This window comes from Canis lupus, chromosome 30, assembly GCF_003254725.2.
Source record: "Canis lupus dingo isolate Sandy chromosome 30, ASM325472v2, whole genome shotgun sequence".
NCBI lineage: Eukaryota > Metazoa > Chordata > Mammalia > Carnivora > Canidae > Canis > Canis lupus.
In genome coordinates, this window is record NC_064272.1 from 17654333 (window position 1) to 17670660 (window position 16328).

The 16328-nt window shown below is 42.9% G+C and overlaps 1 protein-coding gene across 2 annotated transcripts in view; it reads left to right on the forward strand.

Annotated features, from left to right (window-relative positions):
* TMOD2 (tropomodulin 2) overlaps window positions 1-16328 on the forward strand; it is a 75718-nt gene that overhangs the window by 19514 nt on the left and 39876 nt on the right. For both annotated transcript variants that reach the window (XM_025472781.3, XM_025472782.3), the window contains exons 2-3: window positions 10933-11127; window positions 12939-13095. In XM_025472781.3, the coding sequence (XP_025328566.1) occupies window positions 11002-11127; window positions 12939-13095 (283 nt within the window). In that variant the 5' untranslated portion in view covers window positions 10933-11001. The remainder of the gene's footprint in view (window positions 1-10932; window positions 11128-12938; window positions 13096-16328) is intronic.

Consider the following 16328-nt stretch of genomic DNA (forward strand, 5'->3'; position numbering starts at 1 on the left):
CTCAGCCTAGTGATCAAGCTTACCAACATCTATTAAGAGTTCCTGTTGGGATGCAATAAGATCATGACTTTGCCTATGCAGGTCCTGCCAAAGAGACAGGAAAGTCAAGGCTAGGAGGATGAGGAGTATGTAGATTAAAATACTCAAGTGAAAAAAAAAAATAAAATAAAATAAAATACTCAAGTGATGTAACAACCATTTGAGATGTGTGAACTTTGGATCCTAGATCAGAAAAAAAAAATCGCTCTAAAAGATGATTTGGAGACAATCGGAAAACATTTAACATGGACTGTATGTTAAATGATATTATGGAATTACTTTATCATTTTCTTAGGCACAATTGTGGTATTGTGGTTATGTAGGACACTGTCCTTTGTGTGAAGTACAGATGTTAGAGGAAATGTGTCATGACAGCTGCGACTTTCAGCTAGTTCAGGGGCAGAAAGTATAAGGGTGCGGGAGCAAGCCAGGAATGTGGCAAAATGAGGACGGTGAATCTAAGAGAATGGTATGCAGGTATTTGTTGTACTGTTCTTTTTTTCTTTTCTGTAAGTTTGAACTTTTTAAATTTAAAAAAGTGCGGGAGATCGTTGAAATTAAAGAGTAAACTAAGAGAAAGGATTGTAGAGAACTACGTGGTTAGTGACACACAACTGCGTTGAATCTGTGGCTTTGTGTTTCCAATATTTAAATCCTACTGGAGGTGTGAGCCAGCTCAGGGCAAGTTCCCTTTTTTTGGTTTGTTTTGGTTACTATCAATCATTTATTCTTGAGATACTGCATCTTCTGGGACACCTTGCTGGCTCAGTAGGTAGAAGATGACACTTGTTCTTGGGGTTGTCAGTTGGAGCTCCATATAAGGCATGAAAACTACTTTTTAAAAAGGGGGGGAAAGATACTGCATCCCCTAACTCCAACCTCAAAGTATTAATAATTCCCAAACCTTTGAAATGCTAGCTCTACTCAAGAACCATCCTGAAAGCACTGTCCCTTTACTCTCTACATTCAAGACTTGTGTCAGTATAGAAGGAAGTTCCTGGTAATGGTTCTTTTTATTTTGAGTTAGGGAAGCATTGGGGAAAGAACAGATCCAGCCTTTTGACAGAATAGAAGGTGTAGGGTTTCCTCTCATTCTCTTTATTTGTAAGTCACATACAATCAAATGGTTGCTTATAGACTGTAAGTGGTTCAAAGAGGTTCATAGAAGGCATGTGCAGAAGAGACTTCTGTTGCCACACCAGGAAAACAGAATCAACTCTTAAGATACAACCCAATTTTTAAAAAAGATTTTATTTATTTATTCATGAGAGAGAGAGAGAGAGGCAGGCTCCATGCAGGGAGCCCGACATGGGACTCGATCCTGGGTCTCCAGGATCACAGCCTGGGCTGAAGATGGCTCTAAACCGCTGAGCCACCAGGGCTGCCCCCCGCTGAGCCACCAGGGCTGCCCCAAATTAAATCTTTAGAAAAGAAAGAAAGAAAGAAAGAAAATAGAGAACCCATAGTGCTAGTCAGGAAGTGAGAAGCTGGGACGCCTGGGTGGCTCAGTGGTTGAGCATCTGCCTTCAGCTCTGGGAGTGATCCTGGAGTCTCAGGACCAAATCTTGCATCGGGGTCCCTGTGGGGATCCTGCATCTCCCTCTGCCTATGTTTCTGCCTCTCTCTCTCTCTCTGTCTCTCATGAATAAATAAATAAATAATCTTTTAAAAAAGGGGGGGGGGAGTGAGAAGCCGTCAATTCCTAAAGGCAAGGTGAGGGAATGTGACTAGAACCAAGAGGCAGTTAAAAATTAAAAAGACACAGCCACCCACGTGCAAGGCAAGGAGATGGAAGTCAGGAAATAGGAGCTCCTCAGAAAACAGAGAATAGAGCCAGACAAAGGGATAAGGCAGCGGCAGGAAGTGGGACCTGCCAAGAGAATTAGAAACCAGGTAGCAGTCTGCACAGAATCTAAGACTCCCAGGCTAACGAGCTTCTGCTGCAGCCAGGAAGCTTCTTGGCTGCTTCCTGCCCAGGTAGAAACCTATCTCCTTTGGCCAGCCTATACATGGTGGCTCACTACACCTGGCAATGCTGAGCTAGGGCTCTTAGAAGATGCTGCCTCTCTATATTCAGCAGATCCCAACAAGGATAACAGAGGGAACAAATACCCCAAATAAAAGACTATTCTGAGACCAAGGACAAAAGAGAAATGGCTTGCATGTGTGTGTATTCTTAGAGCTTATGTGTGTGTGTACTAGACATTGTGTGTACTAGTACATGCCTGTACTCATATCACTTTAAGCATCATCTCCACTTTCTTCTTCTTCTTTCTTTTTTTAAATAATTTTGTCCTGAAATGAGCCTAGCTATTTTTTTAAGGTTTTATTTACTTATTCATGAGGGACAGAGAGAGAGGCAGAGACAGGAGAAGCAGGCTCCATGCAAGGAGCCCTATACGGGACTGGACCCCGGGACTCCGGGACCACGCCCTGAGCTGAAGGCAGATGCTCAACCACTGAGCCACCCAGGCGTCCCTCCACCTTCTGAGATAAATACTGTTTTTTGCCTGTTTTACAGAGGAAGGAACAGAGGCTTAGAGAATTTTCACTCACACCTGTAACCATCACACCCAGGGGTGGTTGACTCCAAGGTCCATGCTTTGAGTCTTCTGAACCTGGTGAGGGGCTGATTCTGGTGGGTGGGCACATTATTTTAAAAGGAGACTGTTTTCAAGCAAAATTTGAGCAACTTTTGTGTGGTAAGTCTGGGAAGTTAAGACCAAATAGTCTCAGATACAAACTCTTGATTCTGGTAAGATCTGTTCCTCCTTCCCCTTTCAGCTTATTCCCTTCAGTTGCCCTGTTATACTTTTTTGCCTGAAATTTCTCCTTATCCCACCCCATTCTCTGTACCTTGTCACCTGCAAGTATTTCCCAGAATAGGACAGGAGCCATTTGGTTGTTGGAAGGAAGGAAGAAGGAAGAAGGAAGGAAGGAAGGAAGGAAGGAAGGAAGGAAGGAAGGAAGGAAGGAAGAAGGAAAAAAAAAGAAAAAGAAAAAGAAATAGACATGACTGGGCCATCTTCAAACAGCTAGATTTCAAAACACAGACTGTGTGTTTTGTACACATTCTTGTATGTGCCCACAGGTAGAAAGGAATTAAATATATAGGAACAACTCATGTCTTGTTGGAGGATATGTTGATATGCTGATTTTGTTCTGATTTACTAATTTTAGAAAATGTAGATTTGGCCTTTATGCAGTTTGGTTTTATGATTACTTAAAAACTGTCTTGAAATATTAAAGATTTATAATAAAGAATAATAGCTTTCTCATTTCTCTACTCCTACTTGGGAATAAATCATCGCCACTGTAGTTGAAGCCCAATTCTCCCATCCCACCCCCCACTTCTCCCAGGGTGGTATATGTCCTTTCAATGAGCCATCCTTATTGTAGCTTTCCTAGAAATGCAGGTCTTGTGGCACTGTTTTGCCCACTTAAAAACTTGTCACTAGGTTTTTAAGAGTATTTTTTTTGTTTACTCTTGTAAAAATTAGTCTTTGGTTTGGACAGGGTTTAATAAATAGGGCTGCTTGTTTTGGCTTTGGCTCCAAGTCTTGGTGTGTAGGCAGGGCCAAAGACTGGGCACTTGGTGTGGTATCTGATTTTCCTCTCTCATACTGCATTCTCATACGAATTAGGTAGTGGAAAGAGAAGCATAGGAAGCTATACCCCTTGTTTTCCTTCATAGGGCCTGTGTCTTTGTGTCACAGAAGAGTTAGTGGAGGGCCCTGCCATTCTTCCTTCTGCTCGGGTCCTTACTGCTATTTTCTGTTTTCCTAACTGACTTAGTGTACATTCCCCCCTAGACTCCAGGAAGCCTTACTGGGCACTTGCTTCATTCCAGCATGTGCATTAGTATCTTATTGCATGTTGAGTGCTTGCCATGGGGCAGACTATGCCAGAGGTGAGGCTGCAGCAGTGCTTTGCAGACTTTCCACTGTGGCATCGCTATCAGGATGAGAGAACAAATGTGAACCCTTGTGGGGCCCTGGCGGGAGTTAAAGCAGGCCAGCCAGCCATGAGCCAGAAATCTGCAGTTTGACCTTAAAAGCTCTGTGAGTGCTGCATTCTTCTCCACAGTATATCTGTGTTTTTTTTTATTAAACAATAGTAACTGGCTCTCCCCCAAATCTTCAAGTCCAAGTTTTGCTCCAGGAAGATGCACTATTTTTTTCTCCTCTGGCTCTGACACTCACTTATTTATGCAACACATGCAATTTGTTTTAACAGGTACTGTTACATAGTATTAACATGTAACTACTTGCCAGGCTAAACTGTAAGCTTGGTTGGGGCACAGGATATCATTTGCTTTGTTGGCTGCTATTTTCCCAGCAGTATCTGGAAAGGATGAGCTTTCAGTAGATATTTGTTGAATGAATATACAAACCTGAGCTTGAGAAACCTAAGAATATAAAGAATTACGATGTTGTCCCTATGCTCTGGGAGTTCCTAGTATATATAGTTGGAGAGAAAACCTTACATGTAACAAACATGAAAAGACAGCAAGAGATGAACACCAAATTGGTGACATAGGCAATGTGAATTTAGGAAAAGGAGCAATATCGGTGGTCTTAGGTGGCCTCGGCAAGTTCCATGCCAGAGAGTAGAGCAGTGCATATAGTGGAATGAGCTCCTAGGCCAATGGGTCACTTCACCTCTCTGAGCTAATTTTCTTCATTTGTGTTTTTTGGATGCCTACTCTGGGTCAAGACTTGTGTTGGAAGCCAGGATTATAACAATGAATAAAACTGAGATAGTCCCCATCCTCACAGAGATTAGCAAGACAGAGATAAAACAAGCAATGGTAATAAAGTCAAGAGCTTTGATCAAGGTTATGACATGGGGGAAGGAAGTGCCCCAGACCTTGTCTGAACAAGGCCTCCCTGAGGAATTGAAGCTTACATGAGACCAGAAGACAAAGAAGACAGCATTCAACTGAGAAGGGTGGGGGTAACTAGCTCTATGAGCAGAGTGAGCAACATAAGGCATGATCCAGGGATTGGAAGAGGTCCAGGAGGCTGGAGCCAGGAGGAGATGGGGAGTGTGGTGCAGGATGAGGCTGATGAGGATGACAGGCCAGACTGTGAGTTTGATCCTTATCCTTAAGGCAAAGGGAGGCCACTGGAGAATTTTAAATAATATGGCAGAGTTGTCTAAAAAGATCACTTTGGCCATTTGTATGGAGAATGGATCGGAAGTGGGTAAGACTGGCTGTGGGGGTGCAGACAAGTTGAGGAGGTGGATTTTGACACATTTAGATAAGGACAGGATTTGGTGTTTGATGGGTGTGGAGGAGACATGGAAAAGAAGGTGTCAAGGATGGCTCCCTGGTTTCTTGGCACCAACTGGAAATTCCAGAGTAGGAGAGGCTTTTTGGGAGGACACATGATGAGAGTACCCAGAGGTGCCTGAGGCAGCCAAGTAAAGATGTTTGTTTGCCAGTTAGAAATATCTGGACCTGGCCCTCAGGAGCAAAGTCTGGGACAAATATATGGATTGGGGGGCTTTAACATATGGATCATAGTTAAAACTTTGGAGGTGGTGAGTTCCCCCAGGGAGAATTACAGGGTGAAAAGAGAAGTTCTGAAACAGGACTTTGAGGTGGAGGAAGTGGAATTGCCAAAAGACAGCAAGGTAAAGTGATGAAAGAAAAGCTGTCTATGTTGCTGGACTGGCTGATTTCTCAGGCCTCAGTCGGCTCTGACATTCTATGGTCCTGCAGAGCTGGGATTTGAGCCAGGTCTCCAAAGCAGAGCACATGGATAGGCCATGAGAATAGAGAAGGGCATTCCGAGGAATATTACTCTAGCAGCCAAAGCCCCAACAAGAAACAGAGGACACACTCAAACTGAATAATTTGAAGAAGTTTAAATAAAGAGGCTATTTACAAAGATGTAGGGTGGGTTTAGAGAATCCAGTAAGGCAGAAATCTGGCACTAGCCACAACAAAGACCCATCACCGCCCCCAGGCCTGAACCCCTGGGGAGAGCCGCCAAATATAAAGAGCTGCCTAAGAGATGTGGCCTTCTGGACCAACCTTCCTCTCTCCCTGCCCTCCAGTTTCTTGCCAGGGCCTCCTGCTGGCCAAACATAAGCCAGAGAGCAAGAGAGCCCCGATGCAGTATAAATACATTATATTCCTGAGCACAGAGCAAGGTGGAGAGCGGATGTAGAGTGGCAAACAGAAGATACCCAGAACAATTATCTTGAAAAATGGAAATATGTAGGTAAGAGAGTGTATTCGTTTCCTGTTGCTGCTGTTACAAATCCAGTGGCTTAAAACAACAAGGATTTATTGTGTTACAGTTTTGGAGGTTAGAAATCCAAACAGGTTTCACTGGGCTAACATCAAGGTGTTGGCAGGTTTGTACTCCTTTCTGAAAGCTCTAGATGAGAATCCATTTCCTTTTCTTTCCCAGCTTCTAGAGGCGGGTCACATTTCTTGGCTCTCAACCCCTTCCTCTCTCTTTAAAGCCAGCAATCACATCACCCTGACCCTCTGCTTCTGTCATCACATCTCCTCTGGCTCTTCTGCTTTCCTCTTTCATCTTTTAAGAGCCCTTGTGATTATATTGGACACACCCAGATAATCCAGGATAATCTCCCTATTTTAAGATCCTTGATTTAACCCACCTGGTCCCTTTTGCCATGTAAAGTAATATATTCCCAGGTCCTGAGGATTCGCATTTGAACATTTGTAGGGGGTCATTATTCTGCCGATCTCAGAGAGCCAATGAGCCTTTTCGGCTGGAGTAGAATAACTCCCTGGGAAAGTAATAAAGACAGAAAACAGAAAGTGCAAATTGAAGCCAAATTATGGAAGTTTTGGATGCTAGACTGTCTGAACTTCATTCTGTAGACAAGAGGGAGCCATTGTAAGCCCTTACCCAGAGAAGTGGCTTGTTAGCAGTATAAAGAAAGATGACCCGATTGTGGTGCTCTGGCAGCTTAGAGGGAAGAAGAAAAATCTTTCAAGATGCCATTAGAGTAGTTCAGGCCCAAAGGACAAAGGTCCAAAACAAGAGGGATGGGAAGGGGTGGTGTGAAAAGTTCTGTACATCTCCACAGGAGATGCTAACCAAGTGGCCATGGAAAGAAGAGAGAGAATCTAAGGGTGGTCTCAGTTTTTAAAGTGCATGACTGGTAGATTAATGGTATGATCTAGAAAATCAGGACAGCAAGTCAATTTCACAGGAGGATGTGAAATTAGGAGTATAGTTGTAGAATCCTGGACTAGAAATACAAATAGCTCTCAGGTACTACCGATTGTGAAACACGTCAATATTTATGTACCACTAAGGGAAAAAATGTTGCCAGCTAAAATATAATGCATGCTTTCTTTAAAAATAGTTTTCACTTTATTGAAAGAGCAGTTTTAGATTTACACAGACTCTTTTGAAATCTTTTAATTTACATACAACAAATTGCATTTGTTTAAAGTGTATAGTTTGCTAAGTTTTAATGTATGCATGCACCTGTGAAACCACTACAATCAAGGTAGTGAATTAATATATGTATAACTCAAAATTTTCTTCATGCCCTGTCATGATCCCTTCCTCTGCCCCTCCCTACTTCTCTTTCTTCCATCCCCATGCAACTACTAATTTGCTTTCTGTCATATAAATTACATTCTCTAGGTGCCTGGGTGGCTCAGTCGGTTAAGCATCTGCCTTTGGTTCGGGTTGTGATCCCAGAATCCTGGGATCAAGTCCCGTGTCAGCCTCACTGCTCAGCAGGGAGTCTGCTTCTCCCTCTATCTTCCCCCCCAACCCCGTGCTCACTCTCTCTCATGCATTCTCTCTCAAATAAATAAATAAATAGTAAAATCTTTAAAAACATATATTACATTCTCTAGCATTTTAGATAGAGTCATACCATATGTATTCTTTTGGGTCTGGCTTCTTTCATTCAGTATAATTATTTTGATGTTCATCCATGTTGTTGTGTGTTTCAATACTTCATTCCTTTTTACTTCTGAATAGATTCCATTTTATGTATATACCATGATTTGTTTATTCATTTACCCACCAATGATCACTCAGTTTATTCACAGTGTTTGGCTATTTGAAATAAAGCTTCTATGAATAGATTTTTTAAATTATAGATCACCCTGGGGCATAAAGGGAAAATGCAAGTGAAAAGAATTGGTTAATATTCTTAAAAGTTCTTCACATTTAGAATGTAACTTTTTGAATCACTTTCTGATTCAGTCATTAATGTCTGTTTTTTCCCATGCAGTATCTCCTCTGTGCCAGAGTGGTAATTTTTTTTAAAAGCCTGTAAAAAGAACTAAAAGCCATTAATGCTAGGCTCTTAAGCCCACTCTGTAATTATGTAGAACTAGCTTAATGTGGATCTTCCTTTGGGAGCATTGCTAAACATGCCTGAGTTGCTACCTCTCTTACTCCCCTCCCCATTAGGCTTTAAAAGAGTGGTCCACCATTTTTTAAAGTCCCTTGGATTTTTTTTTTCCAAACCCCTGGCACTCACCCTTCTAGTTTTGAAGTTGGTGATTTTGATATTATGCCTTTGTAGGCAATGTTGAGTACATCTTGACTGGTGCTGGGCCAACAGTAATCCTAGGATCATCAATTGTAAAACACACCTGAACTTCAGAATGTTAGATGTAGGAAACTGTGTAACTTCAAGTCCATTAAAAAGGATAGTTCAACCAGTTAATTTGATGAATAAGAGCCTGGCAGATTTAGATCTGTGCCCAGGGTCACATGATAAAGTAGTGGTATCTGAGACCAAAACAAAGTGCCTATGATCTAATTGGTCTCTGACTATAATGGGATGGTTTTGGGGGGAGAGTTTTGTTTGTTCATTTTACTGTACTAATAGCAATGGAAGCTTGAAAGAAAGCTGGCTAATGGGAAAGAGAGTTGTTATACATGGAAAAGACAGCCAAATAGAAAACCACAAACGTGAATGTGGTGAGCAGTTGAATTAGTAAGAGAGGGAAGCAACATTCTAATAACCCGTCAGTGGCTCATGTTCAACTGATCTCTTCCCAAACCGTTCTTCCCATTCTTCATTCTTACATTTTGAATTATTTATTTTTTTTTTTTTAAAGATTTTATTTGACAGAGAGCAAGCAAGCACAAGCAGAGGAAGAGACAGGCAGCACTGGCAGAGGGAGAGGGAGAAACGGGCTCTCCATGGAGTAGGGATCCTGACTTGGGGCTTGATCCCAGGACACTGGGATCATGACCTGAGCTGAAGGCAGACACTTAACTGGCTGAGCCACCCAGGAGCCCCTTGAATTACTTTACGTAAAAACTCAGTGTTTCTCAGATGATTCTTCTGCTTTAAAAATTTGTGGTGGCTCCCTATCTCCAAGAGAATAAAGCGCAGGTTCCTTGGCAGGGCTTATAGGGAAGGCGCTGCACACATGTCCCTTTCTTGCCTTTAGTTCTTTCCTCGCCCTGTAGCATACCAACCATTCACCAGCACACCATCAGACACCTTCTTATCTTTGTGCCTTTGTTTATGCTGTTCCCTTTTCCTGGAATAACCCTTCCCCACCCACATCTGCCTATGATCTCTTCCTTCAAGGCTCAAAGGGAACCTCTTTTTTAGTTTCCCCTCAAGCCTCCCCCTTACCTAGTGATTACTTCCTCATATGTTTTTAAACCTATTTTACACTTTACTTTTGTTATAGCATTATCGTGTAGTATTTTCTCTACTTGTGTGTCTCGGTGAGCTGTGCTCTTCTTGAAGAAGGAGTCACGTCTTGTTTATCTTTGTATTACTGCTTTTAGATGAGTGCCTGGCAAATAGTAGGTATGCAACAAATATTAATTGCCTTGAAAGATCTGATTGAGTTTAGTACCGCCTAAGGAGAAACACAGTCAGCTAAGTACCTTGCTATTTCCTAATTGCAACATTATCTTTCTAGAGGAGAGATGGAAAATCCTCTGCAAGAAAGATGGGATTGCATAAGAATTTCATTTTGAGCGGAAGTCTAGGAGTGAGGTGGTATGAAGGAAGTATAACGAACTAGGCAGCATGACTAAGGAAAGGAAAAGGAAAAAAGCATGACCAAGGAAACAAAAAGGAGGGGCACCTGGGGCTCAGCGATTGAGCATCTGCCTTTGGCCCAGGGTGTGATTGGGCTCCCTGCATGGAGCCTGCTTCTCCCTCTCTCTGCCTGTGTCTCTGCTTCTCCCTCTGCCTGTGTCTCTGCCTCTCTCTCTGTGTGTCTCTCATGAATAAATAAAATCTTAAAAAAAAAAAAAAAGAATTGGGGCTAGAAAGAAAACAGGAGATGAGGGGGGAAAAAAAAGAGAAGAGGAACGTGGAGAGTACATAGTCAGGATTTTAGAATCTTGGATTAATTGCAGGGCGTTAGTGGACAACGCTTTCTCACACAGACGTTCCAAACTCTCTTTCCTGAATGAACCCCATTTTGTATTCTTCACATCACTCTCTCCCTGAAGACACAAATGTGCTTCTTACAGCTGCCTTACAATTAGTTCATTGTTTTTCACTATTTTCTATGGAAAACTGGAGGAGGCAGAGTAGTGTGGTGGAAAGGCACCCACTATGCTGGGAGTCAGGAGACCCTAGCACATCCCAGCTCTGGAGCCTCGGGCAAGGCACTCAGCCACCTTTGCCTAAAAGTTTTATCTGTAAAGTGGCATATTAGTATCTACCCAGGCTTCCTCTCTGGGTTGTTTGTAAAGACCTAAATAGGTGAAAGAATGCATATGCAAACACCTTCTAAGCTGTCAACAGGGTTTTGCTCTGCCATTGGAGGTGATCTTACCATTTCGTTGAATTATTCGTCCAATAAGGACTCCATTGGCAGATAGCAGAGCCTGGTCTCCTGTTAATAAGTCCTGGTTGCAGAATAAGATAACAGTGTTTCTTTCTTTTTGGTAGTATTCTGAGGTCTCAGGAAGCTGGCCTGCTTAAATGTTCAAGACCCATGAGAAGGGCAAATAAGAAGCCATGGCACTCCCTTTTCAAAAAGAGCTGGAGAAATACAAGAACATTGATGAAGATGAGCTGCTTGGCAAACTCTCAGAAGAGGAACTGAAACAGTTGGAAAATGTTCTTGATGACCTAGATCCCAAGGTTAGTGACCTGGAACTGAAGCCGAGTGGTTAATGGTAGTATGGGATAAATGGTGTGGCTTGCTCCTTAAACAATAGTTTAGAAATCCCTTACTCCAAATACAAATTCTGTGTCCTTCCCCTGATTGGTTCTGGCTCACTTACTCTGACAAATTCATAAAGAACCTTAGCAGCCACATCTATATAATATAATATATAATAAGCCATAATTTAACATGGTAAATGTATTTTTTAATTTAATGTCAATGGTAATGATTTACTACCATTAATAATGGTAATGATTAATGACCAATTTAATGTCAGTGGTAAAAGATTTTCCATTGTTTGAGAAAGGACTGGTCTGACTTAGGAAAGAAGAGGGGGAAGAGGAAAAGGGAAAAAAAAAAAACCAGATTTCTTCTGTGAGGTCATACACTCCACTGGGCACAGAGCCCTTGGGGTAAATTATATTATTCCCATTTCATAAATGAGGGGACATACAGAAGATCTCATTACTAGTAAACATTGGAGATGGTATTTAAACCAGGCCTTTAGGGACGCCTGGGTGGCTCAGCGGTTGAGGGTCTGCCTTTGGCCCAGGGCGTGATCCTGGAGTCCCGGGATCAAGTCCCACATCGGGCTCCCTGCATGGAGCCTGCTTCTCCCTCTGCCTATGTCTTTGCCTCTCTCTTTTTCTGTCTCTCATGAATAAATGGAAAAAAATCTAAAAAATAAATAAGAAGATAAATAAAAAATAAAATAAAATAGGCCTTTAAACCCTAAAGACAGATTTTTTAATCTCATTTTTTTAAAAAATGCATAAATAACTTGAAATATTTGGTGATCTCACAACAGATTTGAATTATTATAACAATAATATGTAAATTTAAGTGGAGATTCTAGTATTTTTGTGAGTTCTTGAAAAGCAAAGAAGTTTGTTACAGTGTTTGTTTAGCAGGTATTTTCTTTAGCACTGATAGTGTTACCTTAAAATTAGAATCAGAGGCATCCAAAATAGTGATTTTACTATAAATAAAAATCATTTATATTTATATTACTAAAAAGTTTTTATAATTACATTACTAAAAATTATTTATGTGATATCCAATATGCCAGACACTTAGGATATTTTATCTACTTTTTTTTTTTTAAATTCATGAGAGACACAGAAAGAGAGAGGCAGAGACACAGACAGAGGGAGAGCAGGCTCCATGTAGGGAGCCCAACGTGGGACTCGATTCCGGGACTCCAGGATCCTGCCCTGGGCCCAAAGGCAGACGCTCAACCACTGAGCCACCCAGGCGTCCCTATTTTATCCACTTTTTAAAACGTTTTTATTTTTGAAACTTAAGGAAGGGATCACTAAAGCTTAAGTAGGTATCCGCATCTACCCTAATATCTGCTTACATGCTTGGATGTTCTCCTAGGAGAGAGGCCAGAAATGGTGGTTCCTTGTTAGTCTCTGTATAGCTGCTTGGGAGCACCTCAGGTGCAGACCTGACCAAACCTAAATGTGATCTATGAGGAGGGAGGCCATGAAAGGTGACTGGCTTTTAGCTACCACATTCTGGAATGCAGCTGCAGAAGGCTCAGAGGCTGCTCTAGCCATCTGTGCTCTGCCTGTGCTCGTTGGGAGCCTTCCTCTCAGCATAGGATGTTAGAGCAAATAGGGCCTCGGAGACATGCCAGAGACCCCAGCTCTCAGTGTACACCTCTGCCTCTGCACAGGTCTCCTTCTCCTTGCCTCCCCAGTATACAGCAGGGCGGGGTTGGGGAGAAACAGAATCAGTAAGACAAACACCTTCCTTCCTGCTCACACCTCTGTCTCATCAGAGCGCACTGCTGCCAGCTGGATTCCGACAGAAAGACCAGACCCAGAAAGCAGCCACTGGCCCGTTTGATCGCGAGCACCTCCTCATGTACCTGGAGAAAGAGGCCTTGGAACAGAAAGACAGGGAAGACTTTGTGCCCTTCACTGGAGAAAAGAAAGGTAAGGGGCACAGATGTCACATTCTGGGACGAAGGTACTCCTCATACCTTGTCATGGGAGAGTCTAGCAAGGTACCTGACCTGAAAGTGGGAAATAAGCCCAGAACTGGATTTGTGGTTAAAAAGAATCATGGCTGGTAGAGATATGTCAGTATACATTTGTCCAAACCTATGGAATGTGTCCCACCAAGAGTGGACCCTAATGTAAATTCTGGACTTTGGATAATAGTGAAGTCAGTGTAGGTCCATCAGTTATAACAAACAGTACCATTCCACTGTAGGATGTTGCTGGGGGAGGGGGTTGTAAGCATGGGACAAGGAGTATATGGGAACTCTCTGTACTGTCCTCTATGGTCCTAAAACTCCAAAATAAAATAAATAAATAAATAAATAAAGTTTAATAATAAAAAAATTACAGCAGAATGTATAAGCTAATTAAATGAATACTTAGAGGGTAGAGGCACTCAAATTAGTCCTATGAAAAACATCTTAAGCCCCAAAGAACATTTTGGCAGTGTGAGGTAGTGTCATGCCTGAAAGAAGACCCTAGGGATATTGGTGTGTTTCTCTTAGCCTAGGGCTTTACCAGCAGCAGACGTCCCTCAGGGCCTTTCTATTCCATTTCTGGGATTGCTGTGGCACCAGAACTCTAGCCTAAGATGTTACCCTTAGAGACTTAGAGACGAGAGCAGTCAACCATTCCCTCATCCCGCATTTACCAAGCACCCATTCTGTGCAGAACCATGTGACAGGTGCTGGCACCACAGTCAATAGGACCCTACCTTGGCCTCAAGGAGCTTGTGGTTTGGTGAGAGAAGCACTGTGACAGTCCTGGAGAGGCTCTGAGGAGCAAGGGGATGTTCCTCCATGCCAGGACTGAGCTCAGAACCAAGGCAATGAAAAGCCTCCTCCTCAGCTCCCAACCCCGGGCTCCAACAGCCTGTGTGGTTTCCTTAGCTACAGCCAAGGACTCGGGGCCCACAGGTACTAATGGAATCATCAATAACCTCATGGCAACTACAGTCTTTTTAAAATGCAAATCAGACCATGTCTCTTCCATGATTAAAGTCTCACATCTTCACTGTGGTCCTCATCACTCGGGAGAGCTCACCTTGCCCACCTGTCTGATCACCGTACCTCTTTCCCTTGCCAAGCCTCAGCCACACTGTCTGTGTTCAATTCTCCAAACCTGCCAAATTCTTTTCCCATCCCAGGGTCTTTTCATAATCTCTTTCTTCTGACCCACATCCCCATTTTTCACATTCTAAAAGTCTCAGTTTGCTTAAATGTCAGGGCCTCTGGCTTTCCCTGACCCTCTTCTAAAATAGATCCCTTCTTTCTGCCATGACACTAATTTATTGCTTTCAAAGCACTGTGTGCATCATTTTGTTGATTTACTCTGGGTTTTGTGTGTTTCCTACCTTAGATGAGATCTTCACAGTGGGACTGTGTCTCTCTTGCATCCCAGCATAGAAACTGGCACAGGGGAGGCACTTGATAAATACAGGTTCGAATGAGTGCCATCTGGGAGCTTCTGTATGGGACCACAGGTAGTAGGAGCACCACTCCTCAGTTGGCACGAGTCAGAGTGCTGCTGCCTTCTCTTCCTTGACATCTGGCTCTCCTCTGAATCATGCACATTTGATGGATCGTGCACCACTAATCACATCAATTTATTAAGAAAGTTAGACAGTGACAAATTGGGCAAATAACTAAGGATTGCCATAGAAATACAGAGCTATTTCTATGGCAGCATAGCTGCTGTCGTATTAATTTCATTGTGAAAGAAAAATTACAATGTCAAATCTTCAACAAAATCCCAGTTAACATCCAATATTAGGGTAGTGACAGAATAATAAGAGGAAAGCTATCGTTTCTTCTCAGATAGAGGTCTGAGGAGCAGCAGTTGTAAATGATCTCTCCATCCACATTAATCTACAGGTGATTCACAGGGGAGTTAGGAGTCCAGGAGTAGTTTGAGTAGTAAATGGGGATGCGAAAGGGGTACACAGTTGCCCAGTGTAGCTTTGGAGAGGGTTGGAAAGCAACACAGTTGGGCGAAATGAGCAGAGAGCAAGTTTTCCAAACAGAGTGGAGGGAACAGAGTAGAGCCTGCAGGGCCCCTGGAAGGACCATTGGGTAACCTGGAAGCAGTGGAGGCTGTCATAAAGGCCTCAGGGGAAGGGTTGTATAACCTCCGTTCTGAAGGCTGTGTGCTCTGGGCCCTTGGGTTCCTGGGCCATGTTTCACTCTCTGCAGTAGCTTTACCCATTTAGAACTTGTTTGGTTGCCCCCTCCCCACGTGGAATGGATGTGCGGCGGCAGTTGTCCTAAATTTTGACAGCTGTGGGCCACCTATGCACATGGTGTTTAGGGTAATCCTAAACATTACCAGGAGGGAGGAATGTAGAAACCTCTTTGACTCTAGAGCCAATAGAATCTGAGCCACAAAGAAAATGCTTCAGGCTGCAGATACTATGAAAAATAAGTCCAGGCTGAACCCCAGTATCTGAAATGTTATTGATTGGTTATTTTCTTCTCTCATATTCCGTCTTCTGGCCATTCTCCTTGTATTTTGCATCATTCTCCAGTGTATTTTCCTTCTTTCTGGGAAATGTGGCAGCTTTTGTGATGCTGAGGCAGGAAGCAGGCTGATGGTCAGTGGTGGAGACCTTGTAGCCAGGATACCCCAGACTGCCTACAAGCAGTGGTGTCTCTCTAGGGTGCCCAGCTCTGCCTGGTCCCTGATTACATATCCAGCCATTTGAAGATCTGGTCAACTGTCAGGAAGTCTGCAGCCCTGCAACCAAGGACATCTCTTGGAGAGGAATTCTAAAGGAGAATTACTGACTTTGGATTTGACTCTTACCATTCCAATGGTAATGAAGAAGGGCTGGCTAGCCAGAGAGACCTGGAAACAGTGTTGGTCTCCATTGGCTGAAGCTGGAGCCAGCTCTCTGTTCTACCCAAGGTGACAAAGAAAGGAAGGCAGAGGAAGGGCAAGTATTTAGGGAATTCCAAAGATCAAATTGGAGGAGACCAATTTCAAAGATTATGCCAAGAAGTGAGAGCAGCTCCAGAGAAGAAATCAAGAGTTAAAAGCTGGAAGGAAAAAAAAAAAAAAAAAAAAAGCTGGAAGGAATTGGAAAAGAGCGTAAGTAGGTCTGCAGTATTGCTATGGCAGCTCTGGAGTGTCCTGGGTTTCCCCTATGAGTCATTGAATCTGTGAGATGT